General features: G+C 41.7%; 2 protein-coding genes across 2 annotated transcripts; one reads left to right on the top strand and one right to left on the bottom strand.

Annotated features, from left to right (window-relative positions):
* Positions 1–8,573: 8,573 nt before the first annotated feature.
* On the bottom strand, positions 8,574–10,111 carry LOC119656745 (thymidylate synthase). Its single transcript, XM_038063304.1, has 2 exons — positions 9,860–10,111; positions 8,574–9,487 (listed from the first exon to the last, which is right to left on the bottom strand). Exons 1-2 carry the CDS (start codon positions 9,969–9,971, stop codon positions 8,673–8,675), a joined length of 927 nt encoding a protein of 308 aa, XP_037919232.1. The 5' UTR covers positions 9,972–10,111; the 3' UTR covers positions 8,574–8,672.
* Positions 10,112–17,579: 7,468 nt separating this feature from the next.
* Positions 17,580–21,255, top strand: LOC119658158 (uncharacterized protein K02A2.6-like). The gene is made up of 3 exons (XM_038065426.1): positions 17,580–18,571; positions 18,620–18,915; positions 19,034–21,255. Exons 1-3 carry the CDS (start codon positions 17,580–17,582, stop codon positions 21,253–21,255), a joined length of 3,510 nt encoding a protein of 1,169 aa, XP_037921354.1.
* Positions 21,256–22,032: the final 777 nt, after the last annotated feature.

Here is a 22,032-nt window from a genome sequence, read left to right as displayed (position 1 = left end):
TGTCAAGGCTTTTGACCGCGTCCCGCACACCTAGCTAATCCTGTCCTACATCTGATCCCAAATTAATAAAATTTTCTGGGACAGTCATGAAAAGGTGGCATACCACCTTGTCACTGTATTCATCTGAGGGTATCAACACCACCGTATACGGAGAAATATCTTCCAGGGGGATTCGTTGAGTCCTCTTTGATTCTATATGGCACTGTACTGATGTACTTAAATGACATCAAGTTTTATGCTGCTACTGATGACCATCTCAGAAGTCTGTTACGAATAGTAGACATAGCCATCAGCAAAGGTTATCAACCTTTCCGAATATAGCATTGGTGACCTCTACATACAAGCTATGACCAAGACAAACTTTTACAAGTACCTAGGAATCCTGCAAGGAACACACGCTCGAGTTGATGGCCTGAGGGATGCTCTCCTGTCCGAATTTTTGCGACGAGTAAAGCATCTCTCGGGAAAGAGTAAAATAAGCGGGCTCAATGTATTCCTTATCCCTTCATTGTCCAAATTCCGAGTGCATCACCTAAATTCTTCCGTGGGGCGGATGAATCTGTCTCGTGACATCGGAAATGCTTAATTTTTTTTATTTAGAGGGGGCGAGTCCCATGCATGCCAGAATTGGGAAATTGAAAGGAGTATTTTGGAAAAGCTAAGGGTTGCAAAATCGTGAGAAAAAGAAGAAATGCTACATATTATTCAAAGTACTCCCTCGTTATAAGGATAAGGCGAAAAAATGTTGCATATGTCGCAAAGCTCCGGATACTGCACTCTCAAAATAAGCCGTGTTAATATGCATTTTAAAATAGTTTATATACATATACTCCTTCAATCAACACCTGTGATACTCTCTAAAGAGAATAGAACCCTTCAAAAAATCGAAAAAGCTTGATGTTATCGTCCATAGCTGAATGGATTCACGTAACATCAGGCGTGTTACAGCTACAATTCGAACGCAGCTATCGATTCGATGGCTGAATATCTGAACGTACATACGAGTATAATTCGGGGAATCCCACTCGCCCTCTGAAAAATAGTGACGGATCAAAACTAGATCAGTGTGGAAGTCCTCGTGTTTTCGAATCTAGTATTGCGACGCTTCCGGTGTTTTAGGAAATCTTGTGGGCAGTGGAATTTAGCGTGTAACGATGAATGAACCAGCGCAGATCGCAGTAATAACTGGAGTCGCCATTTTCTTATATGGGCGCATCGGTGGATGGAACAGACTACTTGTAGGTTGTGCAATCCTTGTACTAGCTGCAAGTGCAATGGCTGGCAAGTTTGAGTAACTGATTAAGGGTGAATTTCAGTTAACAATTTGAATTTCAGACGATTCCAGAACGGAAGATGATACTCGAAATGATCTTGCGGTGCCCAAACTTGAAGAGCAGATCCAACAGGTGGTGAGGGCTGTGGGAAAAGCGATCATAAAAGTTTTGATGGATATGTTGATTCCCATGGGGTCGTCATTAGTTGTAGAAGTTGTAAGCATTTTCATTTTTTAGAACATGAACAATCATATTAGACAGCTCGTAAATCATATAAAGAATACTTGTTGAAACACATGTACAAAATACACTTTCATTTTCAATTTAGCTTAGCGTGAATGGGGCATCCAAATTTCCTTTCGTTATTCATTTTTTGATTGTACAGGGTGCGGCAGCATAACTTCCTTTTTTAAAGTGCGCGCCACTCAGTTAGTTGATGTCATAGCGGAGCGCTAGTGGTCTCGTTCAAGAGGGGATACTGTAAAGTTTTGTCCCGACACGGTTCAGTCGCCATCATGCGTTGGAATAGTGAGGAGTGTGCCTTTGCCGTTGAGGTTCACTTTTCAAGCGGATGTTCGGTTATTGCAACACAGCGTGCATTTCGGAATCGCTTTAATTTAGCCCCGTTGGCTCCCATCCCAGACCACAAATCAATTGTTACATGGATCACTACATTCAGACAAACTACAAGTGCGACAAAAGGAAGAACTGGAGTCCCTCGGCCCGTTAGATCACCTGAGAACATTGAAGCAGTGAGAGCGTCAATGTTGCGATCGCCACGGCGTTCTGCGCGCAAACACGCATCTACCCTTGGACTATCCGATCGTTCTGTGAGAAGAATTCTTCGTAATGATCTTCATTTTCATCCCTATAAGATGGCGATAGTGCAGGGACTTTCAGAACGGGACTTCAATTCTCGGATGAACGCGTGTGAGCTTCTTCTTGATGTCGTTCCCGAGGGTGCTATTGTTTTTTTTAGCGATGAAGCCCATTTTCATTTGTGTGGGTCGGTTAACAAACAAAACATGCGCTACTGGGCTGACACCAACCCTCGAGAATTGCATCAAAAGCCTTTGCATTCACCCAAAGTCACAGTGTGGTGTGCAATTTCCTCAGCTGGAATTATTGGTCCCTGGTTTTTTGAGGAAAATGAGGTTACAGTGACAGTGAATTCGGACCGGTATGTAAACATACTAAAGAATTTTTTTTTCCACGGCTAGAAAATTTGGATTTGGGAGACACTTGGTTCCAACAAGACGGTGCAACAGCACACACTTCAAGAGCATCGATGGCTGTTTTGAGGGAACACTTTCCAGAGCGTCTTATCTCAATTAGCGGCGATTTGGAATGGCCGGCACGCTCTCCCGATCTGTCCCCTTGTGATTTTTTTCTATGGGGTTTTTTGAAATCCCGTGTTTATGTGAACCGACCAAGAACCCTACAAGATTTGAAGACCAACATCCAAGAAGAAATTGCCAACATAACACCTGCTATGCTAACAAGAGTCATGACAAACGCCAGAAATCGGTTTACGCAATGTATGGAGAATAGGGGACGTCACCTAACAGATTTGATCTTCAAAACAATGTAAATAAAAACTTTAGACATGTACCTACATTATAAAAAATAAATAAATATTTTCCGATGCATACAATAGTTTTTATTGAGTTTTGAAAAAAGGAAGTTATGCTGCCGCACCCTGTATATGATTCCACCCGGTTTGTACTTCAAGCAGCAACGCAACGGCCCAAAGTTGCAGGGGAAACGCCATTAAATTGAAAGCAGAACTTGCTACGTCAGGACTTTTCAGAGTAGCATAAGTCGCAAGGACTTTTTGCAGTTCAGTATATAGTTCAGTCCTTAAATCGAGTGTCTTCAACGCTTAATGCAAGTCTCGTAGAGCTAATTTCAATTGCAACAAAAACAACTTGTACTTTCATGCTTACGCTATATGTAACTACAGTCATCGGAAAGATAAGTCACAAGATGGCTCGGTAATACTGATTAATCATGAAACCAACATTTCCAAAACCTTCTAAGTATCTCCATTCTAAAGCTGTTCATATGCACGTTAATCATAAGCTAATAAGTATTGCTGCCATCTCTAGTCCACCAAATTTAAAGCTAGGTCGGCGAAATTCGAGTCGAGCACGGTTATAGTAACAAAGCTTCAAAATACGACCAGATAACTGGAAAGATGATCAAGAAACTTCTCTTAAGGGGGGAAACCATATTAGGAGATTTTCAGAATCGATTGGTTTTATTGCATAGCTATCCCCGAATAGGCTGCAAAAATTTCAAAGCGGAATTCGGTTCCCTTTAGATTTTATGAGGATAGAACTAAGTGATCATCGGAATCAGGCTCAGCCACTCGCCCACATGGTAGCCGCTTTATGTTCTTACGTTATCTTACTTATACCATGAAAATAGCATATTTATAATTAATTGATTCAGTACTTTCTATGGGTGCATTTATATTTGTTGTAACTGTAAGAGTGAAAAATGTCTTTATAATCGAAAGGCGTTCTCAAAGTGATATTTTTCATACTTTGGGAATTCAAACTGAAAAAGTTTTGAACCGATCTTTACGAAATTTAGAGATATAATTCATTATAAAATTCCTAAGAATATGAACCGATATTTAGGATGATATCATATTTTTAAAGGTGTTTTTTTTTGCATTATTTGTAAAAAAAGTGGTGAAAATTGAAAAAAAAATTTCAATATATGTAAAATTTTTGATTTTATTATTTAAATAAGTTAATTATGTAGAATTAAAAGCTTTTTGATTTCATATAAAATTGGAGTGACTATACGTCCCGCGGTTTTAGAAGTGTAGTTACGACCTTAATCGAAATAATTTTATGTAACTTTTTTATTTTTGGGCTTAAATTTTTTTTAAAAAAAACCTGTAATGTTGTTATTCGAAAGAATACTCTTAGACAAAATGCTCCCTTTAATCCGTTCTGATAATGTTATCTCAACGGTTTCAGTACTCGGCGAAGTTCTCTTCTCCACCGTCCAGCTGACGTCTTCGTTGGGGTTCAAAGAACGTGTATAGAGTTCTCGGAAATGGATCCTTCGCATAGACCAAGTATTCGCAGGCTCTATGCATACCCAGCAACTCCAAGAATACCATCTCAAATCAATGATGGGATTGCATTTCGACTGTGTGCTGATATGTCACTGCTTTCGCTTAAGTGACCGAAAAGATCCACTATGGAAAATTCGTCTGGAACTTCGGCGGGCCTCAGTAAGAGAGGACATTGCTAGACTGATTCAAATCAGCACTGGCAATGCAAGCAGATGGGTGAGAAATAAAGTGCAGAGGGTTTACAGGAACTATGCCATCCCCAGTGAAACATCCGTAGTTGAAAGTCTGGACAAAATAAAGCAGAAACTTTCTGTCGTATACAGTCGGTTACGACGGTATGTGGAAAGTCATTTCAGACGTGTTCAGAATGCAACGTACGAACCAGCGAAGTTTTTTCAGATCTCTTAACAAATTCCAACAGAGCGTCTAGACAGTACAGTTTTCGGTGACTTCCGTCAGAGAGAATATTGGGGTGGGCTTTGAGGGTTACAGTCCCAGCATGCTGAGTGAATCGCCGCGGAAGGCACCCACTATGCCACTACGCCTGGCATTCATTTTAAATTGTTACCGAAGAGGAAGTTCGACGAGTCATAAACAGCTCGAAGAACTGGAGGGGCCCTGGTCTGAATCGGGTGCAGAATTTCTGGTATAAGAAATTTACTGGTATACACAGTTGGCACATAGCATAAATAAGATCATTAGTCGACCGGAGGAATTTCCACCCTTCCTCATTGTGGAAATTATCTACCTTAACCCTAAAAAGGCCACGGCGCATGACCCCTCAGATACAAGACCGATTTCTTGCTTACCAACCTTCTACAAATTCATAACGTCCATTATTAGTGGAAGAGTTAATGCGTACCTCGAGACAAACAACATTCTGTCCAAAGAGCAGAAGGGTTGCCGAATCAGATCAAGGGGTTGCAAAGAACAACCCATTATCGACACGCTAGTTATAGAACAAGCAATTTGAGATCAAAGAACCTCTTCAGTTGCTATATCGATTATGCCAAGGCTTTCGAAAGCGTCCCGCAAACCTGGCTAATCGATGTCCTACGTCTGTATCGCATTGCTCCCAAACTAATAAAGTTTTTGGCAACAGTAATGGAAGGATGGCATACCACCTTATCAGTGCGTTTATCTGAGGGTGCTAATACCTTAGTGCCTATCCATATACGGCGGCACAACATTATCGCCAAGTCAACTCACTGCTCGCTGATTTTTATAGCAAAGAGCAGGGGAGTCCCTTGCATGCGGCTTGTTGAGAATAGATCTTTCAATTATCTGAGTGAGGTGAAATCGGACCAAGAGCAGATGGGTGAATGGAAGCCGAAGGCTATGCACGGTAAACACTTGAATTGTCTTTGGCAGCCATTTGTCGATTTGCATTTGTTGAACAGATGGTTGTGTGGTGGGGGGCTTTTTGCTGAGACGGGGGATTCATATGTGCCATTCAGGACGGCGTGGTCGCCACCCGAGCTTATAAAAAACTCATCATGAAAGAGCGGGTGGAGAACGACCAGGGCAAAGTGTGTTCGGCGTTTGAGAAGCTGAAGTTTTGCTTGTGGCATATATTAGGACCGGCAAATTCTAACTGATCGCCACATACCACACAACAAGCCTGATGTGCTTTTAGTTAACAAGACGGGTCGCTCCGTATATTATTGATGTTGCTATCCCCCACAATAGCAACATTGAAAGGAAATACGTGCAGAAGAAGGTGAACTATGAGCCATTAGCTCAAGAAATCACAGAAATTGGGCGTCTCGAGAAAGTGGTTGTAGTTCCTATAATATTATCAGCTACAGGTATTGTACCTAAATCCCTCAGGGCTTCACTTGATGTCCTGCGACTCTCACAGAGTCTGGTTCAAACCATGCAGAACTACACCGTTCTGCATACGTGCTCGATGTTGCGGGGAGTTTTTGACAGATTCTCCCACTAACCTACTATTGCCAATTAGTGCTAGTATTAGATCAAATCCGGCATCCGCAAGGATGAGGATGATCCAGCCCGGAAAGTCTATAAGAGCAATATCTATTGTAGAAAAACAAAAAGAGGCAGACCCTGCCTGAGATGGAGCGATGGCGTAGGTCAGGACGCCAGACAGCTTTTAGGGATACCGAATTGGTGGACCTCGGCCCAAAACCGGGGTGTCTGGAGTTCCTTATTAAGGCAGACCTAGACCGAATACCGGTTGTTGCGCCGTTGATGATGATACAATCAATACGGTGCTGGCATCGCCATCTTTAAGGGTTTCCGTGATGCCATTAAAAAGGTTGAACGGTTTGATGACCAGCTGATGATGCCCATCATTATATCAGCTCATCGCACTATTCAGTTCTTCATCGCATATGCACCACAGACAGGTCGAACTGATGCTGAGAAGGGTGCCTTCTGGCAACTTCTCGATGCAAAAACCTGTAACGTGCCCGCTGATAACTGTGTCATCATTGCAGACGACCTTAATGGTCATGTAGGGGAAAAGGCAACAGACACCATGGGAGGAAAGTATAATCGATTTTGTGGACACCCATGACCTTGTAATTATGAATACATGGTTCATCAAACGATGGTTTCATCTTTCTACATATATAGTGGGAACAGTAAAACGGAAATCAACATCTTCCCACGGTCACTGACTGCAAAGTCGTTCTCTATGAGGCCATCGTATCCCAATATCGACCGTTGATTGCAGTCTTACGAATCAAATCACCGATAAAATAGTGAGAGGAACGCAATGGCCCGCCGCGCATTAAACAGTGGCGTTTTCGTGAAAAGGAGAAATTATCTCAGCCGATTACCAACCATTGCGAATGTGGAAGAATCGTGGAATCAAGTTAAAGACATGATTCACAAAGCGGCCTGTGTAACTCTCGGGGTCACCAAGCCGGGTAAGCGGCTCATCAACCAGGATGGAATGACGAATTTCAAATAAAGGTCCGTGAAGCCTCTACCACAAGTTTTTGGACGATAAAACGCTGGCCAATTGGCGAATTTACAATTATGCCAACCGGGAAGCAAAGACAAGCAAGGCACTCAGTGAATTCCTTAATCGGCTTATTGAGAAAGGTAGAACACCATCTGACTGGCAAGAAAGCACAACAGTTCCAATATGGAAAAAGAAAGGTAGTCCAGCAGAATGTTCAAATTACCGTTTGATCTGGTTGCTCTCCCATACCATGAAGATTTTTGACCGCACTGTTGACTACCGTATTCGCGACATCGTTCAAATAACAGTGAATCAAATGGGGTTTGTTAAGAACTGCGAAACTACTAACTCAAAAAACGCTGCGTGGTTACTCATGGAGAAACACCGTGGGAAACATCGCCCTCTTTACATTGCATTTCTGGATCTGGAGAAGACGTTTGACAGTGTGCCACATGAATTAATCTGTTATGCTCTATGAGAACAAATATTGCCAGAGGAACGTGTGCGCTGGGTTAAATCCGAAAAGTGAAGTTCAAAATGAGGCGGGTGTTTCAAAACCGCTTCGTGTCTCTGGCGATGTTCATCAAGGAAGCGCCATCTCTTTGTTATTACTATAGACACTGTCACACGGGACATTCAACATACAGTACCCTACACTACTTTATGCAGATGTTTTCCTGGCGTCTTATAACAAAAATGGCCTCGAGCAACTTCTACAAAAATGGAAAGATCGTCTCATGCAACACGGCCTCAGATTGAATCTGAACTGAATTTTTGACGACCGTCCCCATGAAATCGGCACTATCACTGTCAGATCAGCCCAGGACTGAACGAGTTAAATATCTCGGGTCACTGCTATCAGCCAATGGAAAACTACCTTATAAAATCGCTTCACGCTTTAGCGCATCCTGGATTAAGTGGGCGTTTCGCAACTAGTGTTCTTTGTGATCGACTTATCAAATCTAAAATTTATAGCAGTGTTATCCGCCCTGTCGCACTTTATGGTTCTGAGTGTTGGACCACTGTAGAAGACAATGAACGGCGCCTCATGACCAACAAAGGCCGGCCGAAACAACGTTGGCTTGATATGCTGGTTTGAGAATCGAAAGCCTGGCGACTGCATTCAAATTAGACCTTTGACAGAACAAAGTGGCGCAACCTATCACGAGCCGACCCAGCTTTTGAACAGGACAAAAGTTAAAGCAAAATAATCATTTTTGATTCCTTTTGTTTTAAATTCTTTTGAACCGCTTGGGAATGATATGGTCAAATATAAATGAAAGTGGCTTTTATTGTATATAAACAAAATACTGATTAAACATATATAAATTCGTCAAAAATATTATTCACAATGAATGGAAGTTGCAGGCGTTCACACCGCCATTTCCATGTTGATTTTAGGATGAGGATTGTAGTCCTTTACTTCGAAATCCTCAAATACAAAATCTTCGATTCGCTCTACCTTTCTCTTAATGTACAATTTTGGAAATGGGCGTGGTTCCCTTTGCAACTGCTCTTTTAACGGCTCAACGTGATTTAAATAAACATGAGCGTCGCCAAGTGTGTGAACAAAGTCGCCAGGTTTCAATCCGGTAACATGGGCAATCATGTAAGTCAGCAATGCATAACTCGCGATATTGAAAGGCACTCCCAGCCCCATATCTGCCGACCTTTGATACATCTGACATGAAAGCTCCCCATTCGCAACGTAGAACTGGACGAGACAATGACAGGGTGGAAGTGCCATTTTAGGGATGTCTATCGGATTCCAGGCGGTCATGATAATACGCCGGTCATTTGGGTTCGTCTTGATTCTAGTAATCACCTCATTCAGTTGATCAATTCCCTGGCCCGTGTAGTCGTCTTTGCAGGTTTTATACTCCGCACCAATATGACGCCATTGAAACCCATAAACAGGGCCTAGATCTCCTTCCTCACGATCAGTAAAACCACATTTGTCCAAAAATTCTCGCGTGCTGTTACCGTCCCAAATGTGTATGTTTTTATCCTGCAGTATTTTCGCATTTGTGTCACCGTGTATGAACCAAATGAGCTCCTCAGCCAAGCCTCGCCAGAAGACTCGCTTCGTGGTCAGCAAAGGAAATGTGTTGTCCCGAAGATCGAAGCGCATTTGGCCACCGAAAATGGATAGAGTGCCAACTCCGGTGCGGTCCGATCTTTTTACCCCTGTAATGATATAATTTGAATAGTTCACACCCCAAATAAAGAACGCGTTTTAATGCAAGTATAAAATGAGACAATTGAAACTAAATAGGATGCAGGACTAAAGGCACGTACAAGAAAACCATTTTAAGAAGAAAGGTGAGATCATGCGCCGAAACGCAAGATATCCCTATCGGCAAGCAAAACATGAATACATATTGGGAAATCAGTAAGGTTCGAAGAAGAGGTTAAAGATCAGATTTATCAGGTTCAATACTGTGTGAGAAATAGGGATTATAGAAGTCTCTTCCTTTACGGTCTATGCCTGCAAACTCTGAAATTACTTTTCATAAGAGCGACAGCGTTTAGCCAAGAACAAAGAACGAAACTCCTCACCTTTAGCAATTATTCTTGAGATCAACTCCAAATATTGATGTTCATCGTGGGTTCGGTCTGCATCACCATTCTCTTGATGGTCCCTACCATTCGCTGTACCACTCGTCTCCATTATCCGCACTTTTTCCGCTCTTGCGACCCAAATTAGTTTTCAAAAATGCTCCACTCTAATTTCGACACCGTGTGAAACGCGTTCCTTGGGAGTTTCCCGCTAAACGTTGACGTTTGAAAATTAATAAATCGGTTCAGTAAGTCTGGGCTAGACGTTCTATGAGTACACCCGGTTGAGTTTTATCATAAATTCGAACCATTTCCCCAGTGATTAGGCGTTAATGATGCAGTTTCTAATCCGATGTTTCCGGAAGAGCTCGGTTGAAGGAATTACGCCTAATTGAAATTTAGATCTCAACCGTCAACTGCAAGCATTCCTTGACGAAAAATGAGTTTTGCTGAGGATATTGATAGTCAATGCGATGACGTTAAGATTGATTCGTCAGTGTCATTGTGCATTTTTATTTCCGAGTAAATCAGCTTTTAGTTTCAAAAGAAGTTTCGGGAGTGAATTATGGTAAACAACAAAGTGATGCAAATGTTAATACGTAGTTGCAAATGGTAAAAAAAACCTTCTTGGGAAGAATCCGCAGTGAAGACATTAATGAGGGAGTAATTGAGTAGCAAAAACCTTTTTTAATTTTGGTTGATCAGATGTAGAATAAGGACCAGCGCCCAGCAAAATTAAGGTATGTACTATTGCCTACGTTATCAGAGCTACAACACGAGCTATGTTAACAAAAAAGGCAGTAGTTCTCCTACTGTAATTACTTTTATTATTGCATATACGCATACATTTCGAGACCGAAAAACTTGCTTTTTATGGCTGGAAGTTTACATCTTAAAAAGACATTCCTATTGAAGGTTGCAGCAGTGTATGCGATTAAAACCACTCCTCTCCTCTTTATACTTTTTCCTTCCCCACGGAACCGCCACAAAGCATAGCTTCTCGGGGAGGATTGCGCTTTAAGGGGGTCATCCCGTGTGTCGGTTTGGAGAAATCGATTTATGCATGAATTGTATCTATATATAGTGGAGAATATGTGGGCAAAGGGATTTTCCGATATTCCGAGTTGTTCAGAAATTATAGTGTTAAACAGTTAAGGAGTTTGCAGCCGCGGCTAGAGTACTCGATGAGAAAGAGCATCGAATTTTTTACCTGTTAGTTTTTTACCTGAGCCTTATAAATTCGAACACAGATATAAATATAAAAAGATTGAAAACCAATCAATTGTCTAAACTTACTTGCTGTTTGGACTAAAAAGGATAATCCAGTCTAGAGTGAGCACTGAAAGGCTTTCCAGCTACTACTACAAACTATTGTGCTGTTTGTGTGTTCAGTGATTTTTTTTAAATGAATCGTACGAAGGGAGATCGCTTTAACGTTCAACGTCATGCTCTCACTAAAAACCGAGTATTTCATGGGAATCGATACTTCTCAGAGAAGAAAAAGGACTTCGCATCAACATCAGCAAAGAAACTTTTAGCAAGCATGAAAATGGATGTTCCAATTGTGACAAGTTTTGTATATTGTATACTGGATTTTGCTGGAGTTTTCTCCGGTTTTTCTGCAAATTTCTGCAAATAATAAAATATACATAGCAGTAAAAAGGAATGCGTAGGACATATCGAGAAAAGAATGGGAACGCGGCTTAGGTATGCAAAGAAGAATCACAAAGGCATTGGTGGAAAAGGGGCTGGAAAACTTACTGATAAGGTTATTAACGACCTCACTACATTTTTTGGGCTAGCTATTCGTCGACACGCAAATTCGATAGAAGGAATGAAGCAAGAAATTTGGGCAACTTTCTTCCATAAATGTTCTACAGACGAAAATCCTCAGCATCAAAATTCTCCAGCAGGCGAGGACAGTTGGTGCAAATGAGCAAAACGGAAGCTAAAGGAAAACTGGATAGTTTCCACAACGAGAAGGCACCTTTGACTGAAGAAGTTCAAACAGTCATCAAACCAATCTACGAAGATTTGTCACGAGATGATCTGTTGAACAGATGTTTAGGAGCAGAGACCCGGAATAAGAATGAGTCGTGAAATGCATTGATCCGGACTTTCGCTCCTAAACACCTTCATTCTGGGGCCAAGGTCGTAGAAACAGCCACATTTCTGGCTGTAATTATTTTCAATGAAGGATTCAATGGCATTCTCAAAATCCTAGTGACAATGGGATGTCAAGTTGGTCACATATTGAAACCAGAGAGCAACAATCGACCTTACAAGACTTTTTTGAAGAAACGGAAGGTGCTCTCTATGGACCAGGTATAGCAGATTAATAGTGAGTTAAAATTTTACTGTTGATAATCACATTTAAATTTTCAAATGCGTTTTTCTCGAAACTGAAAATCGGCTGCCACCATAGCTCAAAACCTATCCAACCAAATTCTTTGAAATTCACACAACTTTTTTAATACATATTTCTACGGTCCGCAAACTAGGATAATTGCAATCGGATGGGTCGTTGTTTTATTCATAAAAAAAGCCGTAAAAAAACACAAGAAATCCAAAAAATTGAGTTTAAAAGCCCACCAAAAATTTACCTTTCAATATTTTCTTATTATCCTAGTTTGCGGACCGTGGAATATTGTCCACACTAAAATGTCGTTTAGTTTTTTCCCTCAGATGAAGACAGCGCCCTCCAGCGTGGCAGCAAAAAAACACCTTTTTTGGAGATGGGTGCATAAATTGACACGTATTCCGAAAACTAGCTACGATATCAAGCTGAAAAATCACATATACTAGAGACATCAATAAACATATAGTGAAAAAATCACGTTTCTATCTTTATCCAGGCCAATTTTTCAAAAAAAAAAGCAAAAAAAACGGCCTTCACACGGGATGACCCCCTTAAGTGACCAAGCCTTCCGCACTTTGCGCTCTTCTTGTGCGGATCCGTTTTCCAAGTTCCGCCTGAATCGTTTTAATTGCGGAATTCAGCGCGCACCAATTTTCCTTCGACTTCCGGGATCTTACGCTAATTTTCAGAGTCTTCCAGGCTCCTCCTCTCTGAACAAACTCCTGGACAGTAATGACATGAGATGCTCTGGTTTTTCAGGTGTGCAACCACATTCAGGGCAAAAAGGATGATTATCCAACTCGACCGAGAGCTGCTGCTAAGACAGTTCTGTTCCCAGACCCTAGTTACGGTCATCGTACAAACATCATAGTTGCCACAAGAAGTAAGGGATCTAGTAGCGTGCGCAAAATCAAGTTGTAATCATCTAAATCAATTTTTCGATGTACAGAATGCCAACGTAAGTGGCCAGAGTTGACTTAGAGGAAAGAGATATACCGAAATCTAAAAAAAATTGGTTAAATTAACCGTGGAGGTTCGCCCGCAAATACTGAAGCTCCATCAAAGCGCTCTGTCGGCACGTGCTTGTCATATGGGAAGGTGGGTCTTTGAGCGCTCCGATCCCTCACGTGTCATTTTACAGAATTCACATGTCTTTACCGGTGCGTGGGTGGTTGGGGATTCATGCGAGCTGAACGCTTCAGGTATAAAAGGTTTTGTGTTTCCCTCTGTGAGGGGCATAGCGCGGTTCTCTATTGGCTGACAGCATTGACTGGAGACTTTTAAATCGCTCAGTTCTGTCAAGTAACCTGGCCAGAACTGAGCGATTTAAATATCTCGGGTCAACGCTATCAGCTAATGGAGAAATGCGTAATGAAATTCCTTCACGCATTAACAAACCCTGGATGAAGTGGTATTCCACAACTGGTGGCCTTTGTGATCGACGTATTAGCCAACGTCTCAAATCTAAAATTTACCGCCATGCCGTACATCTGCCGCTCTCTATAGTTCTGAGTATTGGCCGACTATAAAAGACAATGAACGACGTCTTGCGGTAATGGGAACGAAGATATGACAGTGGAATGGTGGAGTAGACACGTTTTGATTACATCCGAAATGAGGATATCAGCGATCGGTATGGGGTTGCACCGATTGTGGAAAAACTGCGAATGAGGCGTTTTCGATGGTGTGGTCACGTAATTCGCACTAACGAGAATTCACTTACAAATATTGGTGTGAACATCAAAGTCAATGGTAAGCGACCAAAAGGCCGGCCGAAACAACGGTGACTTGATACACTGGATGGGGATTTAAAAGCATCGATATTACATCCTGATCAGGCATTTGATAGAGCCAAATGGCGAAACTGATCACGTTGAGCCGACCACGCTTGTGAACTGAAACAAAATAATTCTTTGCGACTCCATTCATATGAACTTACTGCGTTGTGATATTGACGAATTGATATGGGATGATGACGTCACGTTGTAGAATACACGAAATTCACAAAAAATGGCAAAGTTTCACCCCCTATAACATTGTTAATAATAGCCGGATTTTCTTCAAACTTGAGCACTATGGGGGATGGACATAAGGGGGGTTGCCGGGTAAATTTCGAAAATGTGGAAATATACTATTATTAACTTTATTTGTGCAGATATCGGAGCCGGATGTATTTTGAGGCCTAGATTTCGTAGAGATGCACCACTGTGATTTTTTCCAGATTTTTCGGTTGGATAGGTTCTGAGAACACAACCTGTTACACTTTTTGATGGTCATATTTTGAACCCTCACTCCCCTATGTTGGATATCAAATGTGGAATCAGTATCGAAAAGTACTAATTAAGCCCTTTCGTTTGATACCACACATGGCCACATTCTGTGAAAAAAAATTTGCACCCTCCATTGACATGTATGGGGTGCCCCCCTTTAAACTTATCATAAAATGGCGCCACTTGTTGTATGTAAAAGGAACACCAGATCACACGGTCTTACCAATTTTCGTGACAATCGGTCTAGTCGTTTCCGAATAAATCGGGTCTGATAAACAGACAGACAGCCTGTATGCAGTCCCAGTTTGGGGAAAAGCGCTGCAGGTTTTAGGCAATGCACATAAACTGGGTACAGTTTACAGAAGAACAGCCTTAAGGCTGTGTACTGCCTTCAGGACCGTCTCAGACGATGCAGCGTTCGTCATCTCGGGAATGATGCCGATTGACATCCTGGCAACCGAAATGATGAACATTTATAACAGCAGGTCCATCTCTCCCTTATCGCAGGTGAAAAAAGCCGAAAGGAAGAGATCCATAAGCAGATGGCAACAACGATGGGACCAGTCGGAAAAGGGTCGTTGGACTTACAGGTTGATCCCTTCCATCGGGGAGTGGCTAGAGAAAAAGCATGGGGAGATCAATTGTAATCTCACCCAGTTTTTCACCGGCCATAGAGGATACCGTGCGCGGATTTCATCATCGTAGCTGTTATCGGTTGTGATTTTCGATCCAAGATAGGAGAAATTATCAACGGTCTCAAAGTTCTATTCTCCTATCCTTATTCTTCCCGTTTGACCAATATGGTTTGATGTTGTTGGTTGGTTGGTTTTCGGTGCTGACGCTCCCACCATACACTTTGTCTTGCCTTCATTGATGTGCAGCTCCAGCATGTCGATATCGTCAGTATGGGTCAGTAGTTGGGTGGACTGAAAAAGGATCGTACCTCTTGCATTTACCTCAGCATCACCGATCACTTTCTCGAGGGCCAGGTTGAAGACGACGCATGATAGGGAATCCCCTTGTCGTTGACCGTTGTTGATGTCGAATGGTCTTGAGAGTGACCCTCCTGCTTTTATCTGGCCTCGCACATTGGTCAGGGTCAGCCTGGTCAGTCTTATCTAAGTAAATTACTCCACATTAATGGTAATAATACCCCACCTTGTGAGAAGCCTTGTGCCTACTCTATGATATTCTGCTCAGACCAGGATGTTTCCAACTTCCTTGCGGATTAGGGCATCTCGTATCTCTTTGTGCATTGTGTTATCGATCGTAGTGTAGAACGAACCACTTCGGCTGTAAGTAATCTGCGGCGGTATTTTGGACTTCCAATGTTAAGCATCATTCGTGTACGATGGTATTTGCCGCTTTTTCATAGGCATAGTCCAGGCGTCCTTAAATTTGATCTTCACGTAAATCATCAACAGCAAGGGTTTCATAATTGGCTTTGAAGAAATATAGCCGTATATACGTTTTATGTCGCTGATGGTTTCGTTAGCGTATACTTCGACGTCTTTAAGTTGTTTCGCGATAATAACTACGGCTAGATCATCATGGCCTCTTTTGGCACGGGAAGGGCAAGGACTCCATTTCCACAGGTGAGCACCCAACATTGAGCAGTGTGATGTTCCTATTCTGATGGGGTGTTGCTTAGGTCTCTCGTTCGTCCGTACATCTGTTTTAGCCAATGAATTTTTATTCACTCCCAGCGGGCTGAATTGAAGGCATTTTTGACGTTCAGTATTAGCACGGCACAGTATGCATCTCGAGCCACGTCTACGGCGTCGATCGTTGGCGTTAACGAAAATCAAACTGTTGCTCCAATATGGTATCCCTACATTTTATGGTAGGGAGAAGTCTATTGTAGATGATCATTTCAAGCATTTCTCCTACCGTGTCTATAGGGTAAATCGGGCGGTATAATGATGCATGTTCCGGTTGCTTATTGGGCTTCAGTAGCAAAAGCAGTTTTTGCTTCATCCATCGAAAGGGGAAAACTATTTCTACCATGTATGCTTCAAATAGGCTGAAAACCAGTCAGGTCTGGTTTTAACAGGGAGCTTAACACGTTCACTGCGGGTTCGAAGCAAATTAACTTTTTCATCCGTCTAACCAATTTTTTTTGCGAATAAGCCTTCTTTATAATTGAAATGACATTGTTTTGCATTTATTGATTTTAAAGTCTTCGAATGGATTAAAATAATTAATGAACGTCCCCCTGTCGTCCGCCGCGCCGGAGAACAGTATTATGCGGCCAAACCCGCAACACTTGATTTTTTTTAAGTATCTAATTCCACAACGTTCAGTTACTGAACCAAGTTATTATTTATAAATATGAAGGAAAACCTGGTCAACCCTTTTAGGAAGCCGACAAAAGGAGTTCAAAGAAAAAAATAATTTACAACCTGTAACAGTGTGAACTAACCATTAAATGTAATACATAGTGTGAATTAACAATTAAGTTTACTACAGCTGTATTGAATATGCATTCAACTGTCAAATGTTTTTTCAAATAAATATGATTCCACAACATACTGCCGACGAGGACGGTCGTGTTTTTCGTTTTTCCGAGCGCGAGTTAAATATGGACGCCACACAGTTTGCCGAATTTTTACGTGTGCAGGCGGGGCAACAAACCGCCATCCTAAAAATTCTTGAAAATTTCGCTACCGTGACGGTTGGTAGAGAAAACATCTCTACAGAGGTAAAAAAACAAAACATCCTAAAAAACTTTAAATGTGAGAAATATGATGGCGTTACAACGGCTAGTGTTTTCGTAGATTATTTTGAAGCCCAGTGCCACATGTGGGGAATCGCGGATGATATAAGTTCGAAAAGAGAATTATTCGTATCATGTCTAAAGCCGGAAACCTATCGTGAACTAAAAATTGCATTTGCGGACGCAAAGAAAAAATTTGAAAACCTGACTTACACGGAAATCGCGGAAAAATTCGTGAAGCTTTTTGAACGAAAAACCACGCGCTTCAAAGCTCTAACGAACTTTTGGAATTGTGTGAGGAAAAAAGATGAGTCATTCGAATCTTACGCGAACAGGCTAAAAGACATAAGTCGCGATTGTGGCTACGACGGCGACATGCTAGAACGTCAATTACGTGATCGGTTTGCAACGGGTCTCAACCATCCCCGACTTGAAGTGGAATTGAAACAAAGATGGCCAGAGCTAAAAACATTCGATGATATTGAAGGCATAGAAAACGAAGTGTCGTTCGCGGAAGTTTTCAAAATAGCGCTATCAAGAGAGTTGGCGGAAAAAGACATTGTAGAAAGTGAATGCGCGGAAGTGAAAAAGATAGTAAAACGTCGTTCGAAAATCGGTAAGCGGATCCGAATTTTGTCGGAAGAACAATGTTTAAGATGTGGTGCGCGTGAAAGACATTCAAAAGACAACTGCAAGGCGGCGAATCACAATTGTGAAGCGTGTGGCAAACGTGGACATTACGGGTCGTGCTGTATAAGAAAAGGCAGAGCTAAATTGATCGCGAGAGACAAAAAGAAACAACAGCGTATTTACAACGTAAAAAATAGTGATACATCTATTTCGAGTTGTGAGCAAGTTTTTAAAGTAATGAGTGCCATTGCTAAGAAAAGAAACATTGACGTTAAGATAAACGGTGTCACGTGTACGATGGACTGGGATCCGGGCGCGTCAGTTTCCATTATAAGTACAGATTTTTGGAAACAGATCGGATCACCAACGCTTAAAGGGAAGCCAAAACTACTGGCTTATGGCAATTTCGATTTACCTTGCCAAGGGGAAGCTACAGTGACAGTGACGCTGAACAAGCAAACGCGATCTTTGAAAGTAGTCGTGGTGGACAACGCGAATCCAATGTTATTTGGCTTAGAGTGGAATGAAGCCTTCAATTTGCCACTGCCCGAACCAGTGTACAACGTAGATCGTGTCAACAACCACGTGCAGCCGACAACGAAACCACTGCATCAGAAGTTAAATGACATATTGGAAGAGAACAAGCAGCTATTCGAAGAAGGACTGGGAAAAATAAATAACTACCAAGTTAAAATTCACGTAAAGGAAACAGCAACACCAATACATATTCCAGCCAGGCCAGTCCGATTCGGAATTTAAAAAAGCGTGGAATTCGAACTTGAAAGGTTACAGCAGCTTGGAATTATCTCACCTGTTGACCCCAACGAAACACCGATCAAATGGGCAACACCCACTGTCAACGTGGTTAAACGAAACGGAAATATACGTATTTGTGGTGATTTTCGTGTTACACTGAATCCAGCACTAGTAACAATACGACATCCAGTACCAACATTCGAAAACATCAGTCAGCAGCTTGCCAAGGGTGAGAAGTACACGAAATTAGATCTACGCGATGCCTATCTACAATTCGAGATTAGTCCAGAGTCAAGGAAATACCTAATCATATCCACACACAAAGGTTATTTTCAGTATAACCGTATGACTCCTGGTATATCGAGTGCACCCGGAACATTTCAAAATTATATGGAAAATCTACTTGCTGGCATACCCAACGTTGCAATCTATTTCGACGACAGGTCCAGATGAAGATAGCCATCTAAGGTCATTAAGAGAAGTTTTTAAACGTCTGCGTGAAGCTGGTTTTCGTATCGAAAAGAACAAATGTAGCTTTTTTCAAGACAGTATCGACTATTTGGGCCATCAATTCAACCGAAAAGGGATCTATCCAGTGGGAGACAAGCTGATAGCAATCAAAAATGCTGCAATACCCACTAACAAGAAGGAGTTACGATCTTTTCTGGGATTGGTCAATTTTTACGAGAAATTCATACCCAACTTACATGGAGCATGTTCCGAACTACACGCATTAACTGGTACAAAGTCGCAATGGCGATGGTCAATAAAGGAACAGAAACAATTTGATAATGTTAGATATATGATAGCTAGCGCCCGTCATCTAACTCCTTACGATCACACAAAACCGCTTTATTTGGCAACAAATGCATCCGATGTAGGCCTTGGTGCTGTTTTATATCATCAAGACGAGGCTAACAACGAGTTACCTATCGCCTACGCGTCACGAAAATTGAACGAAGCAGAACAAAAATACGCTACCATTGACAAGGAGGCATTAGCAATATTTTTCGCCGTGAAGAAATTTGATCCATATTTACGTGGGACAAAGTTTACATTAATTACGGATCACAAGCCGCTTCAACACCTGTTGGGAGACAAACGAAATTTGCAAAAAATCCCAAACAACCGTCTGACGAGATGGGCACTAATGTTAGGTGCATACAATTACGATATACAGTATCGTCAAGGCAAATACAATATTCTAGCTGATTGCTTATCACGCTTACCAAACGCACATGAAGCAATTTCGGAGGAAGCGCAGAAGATTCATAAAATTTATGCGGTAATTCAAACACGGAAGCTTGATGATATTGTACTAACAGAACAGGAACTTAGGAAGCAGACGAAACATAACTTAATATTACGACGAGTAATTGAGTTAATTGAGCGTCACTGGCCAGACACGAAGTGTATCAACAACGAGCTGAAACCATACTACGACAAACGGGAGGAACTATCATACGAAAACGGTATTTTGATGTGGCAAGGACGAATTATCGTGCCCGATAGTCTTCAAGAAGTAACATTGAGGCATCTTCATAGAGGGCATCCAGGCATTGGCTCTATGCGTGCGTTAGCGAGGTACTATGTATGGTGGCCGAACATCGACAAGGACGTGGAACATACAGTGAAATCATGCATGGCATGTCAACGGCAACGCCCAAAACAATCTGAACTGCCAATCTGCTTTTGGTCCCTGCCAGATCATTGTTGGCAACGACTGCATGTGGACTTTGCAGGTCCCTTCGAAGGAAAAATGTGGATTGTGCTTGTTGATGCTTTATCAAAGTGGGTAGAAGCAGATGTACTTTATGCTGCCACCACAAGAACTTTGTGCGAATTCCTAGAGGAGAAGTTTATAACATTTGGTTATCCGGAAATTATCGTGTCGGATAATGGTAGTCAATTTACGTCAGAAGAGTTTCGAAATTATTGTCAAAGTCATGGAATAAAACATGTAACGTCTTCACCGTACCATCCGAAAACCAACGGACTAGCCGAACGATTTGTACGAACATTCAAGGAGCGCATGAAAGCCAGTGAATATGATGGTTTATCACAACGTCAGCGCTTGCGCACATTTCTATTTACATATCGAAACACACCACACTCCTTTACAGGGAAGGCACCATCTGAATTTTTGCTAGGTCGACGCCTGCGAACTTTATTTGACAATCTGAAGCCTAATGTACGGCGAGAGATGCATTTTAAACATGTAAAACAAAATCTTCAAGCAGAGCAGTCTAACAGAGAGTTCCAACCAGCACAACCAGTATTCGTAAAGACAGACATCGAGAAAATGTGGGAACCAGCCAACATAGTCGAAAGAACAAATCGATATTCCTACCGTGTTCGAACAAAAGACGGTGTAGAAAGAAGACGACATGCAGATCATATCCGAGAACGGAGGGTAATACCACCATCAATCGACTTCCGGGATGTTTTAGATTTTAAGCGAAACAGTTTCCATTACCAATCTGCAAGCCCGACAGCAAATGATGAACAGGAACATCAGCAGTCTATGCAGCCCGCTATACCGTCGCATGAAAACGGAAACATGAGTGAACAAGGACAACACACCGAAGCACAACAAATTGAACATCCAGTACGGCGAAGCCAACGGCTAAGAAATCGACCCAAGAGACTAGGCGAAGAGATGTAAAATTACTGAAGGAAGGAGAAATGTAACAGTGTGAACTAACCATTAAATGTAATACATAGTGTGAATTAACAATTAAGTTTACTACAGATGTATTGAATATGCATTCAACTGTCAAATGTTTTTTCAAATAAATATGATTCCACAACACAACCCTTCCCTAAAGGGATAATAGGTCGATAATCCGGGACTTGGGTTTTACCGAATTTACCTGATACGACCCTGATGCTCTTTCGACCGTCAAAAATTGAATATAAAACAACTAACTTAGAAAATTATTTTTCTCTTACCATTTAATATGAGAGTTGAGGTTTAGTTCATAAATAAATTCAAAATTTCACATCAGTCACATTTTTATTTATTATATTACACTTAAAAATAACTTTTTTCTTATACAAAGTAAATATGACCTGGACGTCACCGTGTCGTTCGCCGGAGTGGAGAACAAAAGACGACTGACGTCACCGTGTCGTTCGCCGTTGTGAACGTGTTAAGGGACTTTATTATCGCTGATTCTCTCGCAAACCTCCGCAAGTTCCTCCTCAGTTACCGCAGGTATGGTCAAGCCGTCCAACGCTTGCTTATATTTCTTGCGCTCCCCTTTATGCGAGTGGATGAGCGCTGACACTATATCAAGAAGAAGATTCAGGCAAGTAGTCGTGGTGTTCGCCCCCTCATCTTGGCTGCCTCTATGCAAAGTTCCTTAAAGCATTCTTGCTTGCTTTTGCCTATAGTCTGATTAAGCCTACCTGGAAAGTTTCCGTATACTTACTCCCCTCT

Source organism: Hermetia illucens, chromosome 5, assembly GCF_905115235.1.
Source record: "Hermetia illucens chromosome 5, iHerIll2.2.curated.20191125, whole genome shotgun sequence".
NCBI classification, from domain to species: domain Eukaryota; kingdom Metazoa; phylum Arthropoda; class Insecta; order Diptera; family Stratiomyidae; genus Hermetia; species Hermetia illucens.
The sequence above is the reverse complement of the archived record's forward strand: the minus strand, read 5'-3'. Positions and strand labels throughout refer to the sequence as shown.

Excerpts from the sequence above, each read along its gene's own strand:
- LOC119656745 (XM_038063304.1), bottom strand. The coding sequence starts at position 9,971 with ATGGAGACGAGTGGTACAGCGAATGGTAGGGACCATCAAGAGAATGGT. Across the intron at positions 9,488-9,859 it reads CTCAAGAATAATTGCTAAAG|GGGTAAAAAGATCGGACCGC; the intron begins GTGAGGAGTTTC and ends ATATCATTACAG.
- LOC119658158 (XM_038065426.1), top strand. The coding sequence starts at position 17,580 with ATGCTAGAACGTCAATTACGTGATCGGTTTGCAACGGGTCTCAACCAT. Across the intron at positions 18,572-18,619 it reads CCAATACATATTCCAGCCAG|GTTACAGCAGCTTGGAATTA; the intron begins GCCAGTCCGATT and ends CGAACTTGAAAG. Across the intron at positions 18,916-19,033 it reads AATCATATCCACACACAAAG|GTCCAGATGAAGATAGCCAT; the intron begins GTTATTTTCAGT and ends TTTCGACGACAG.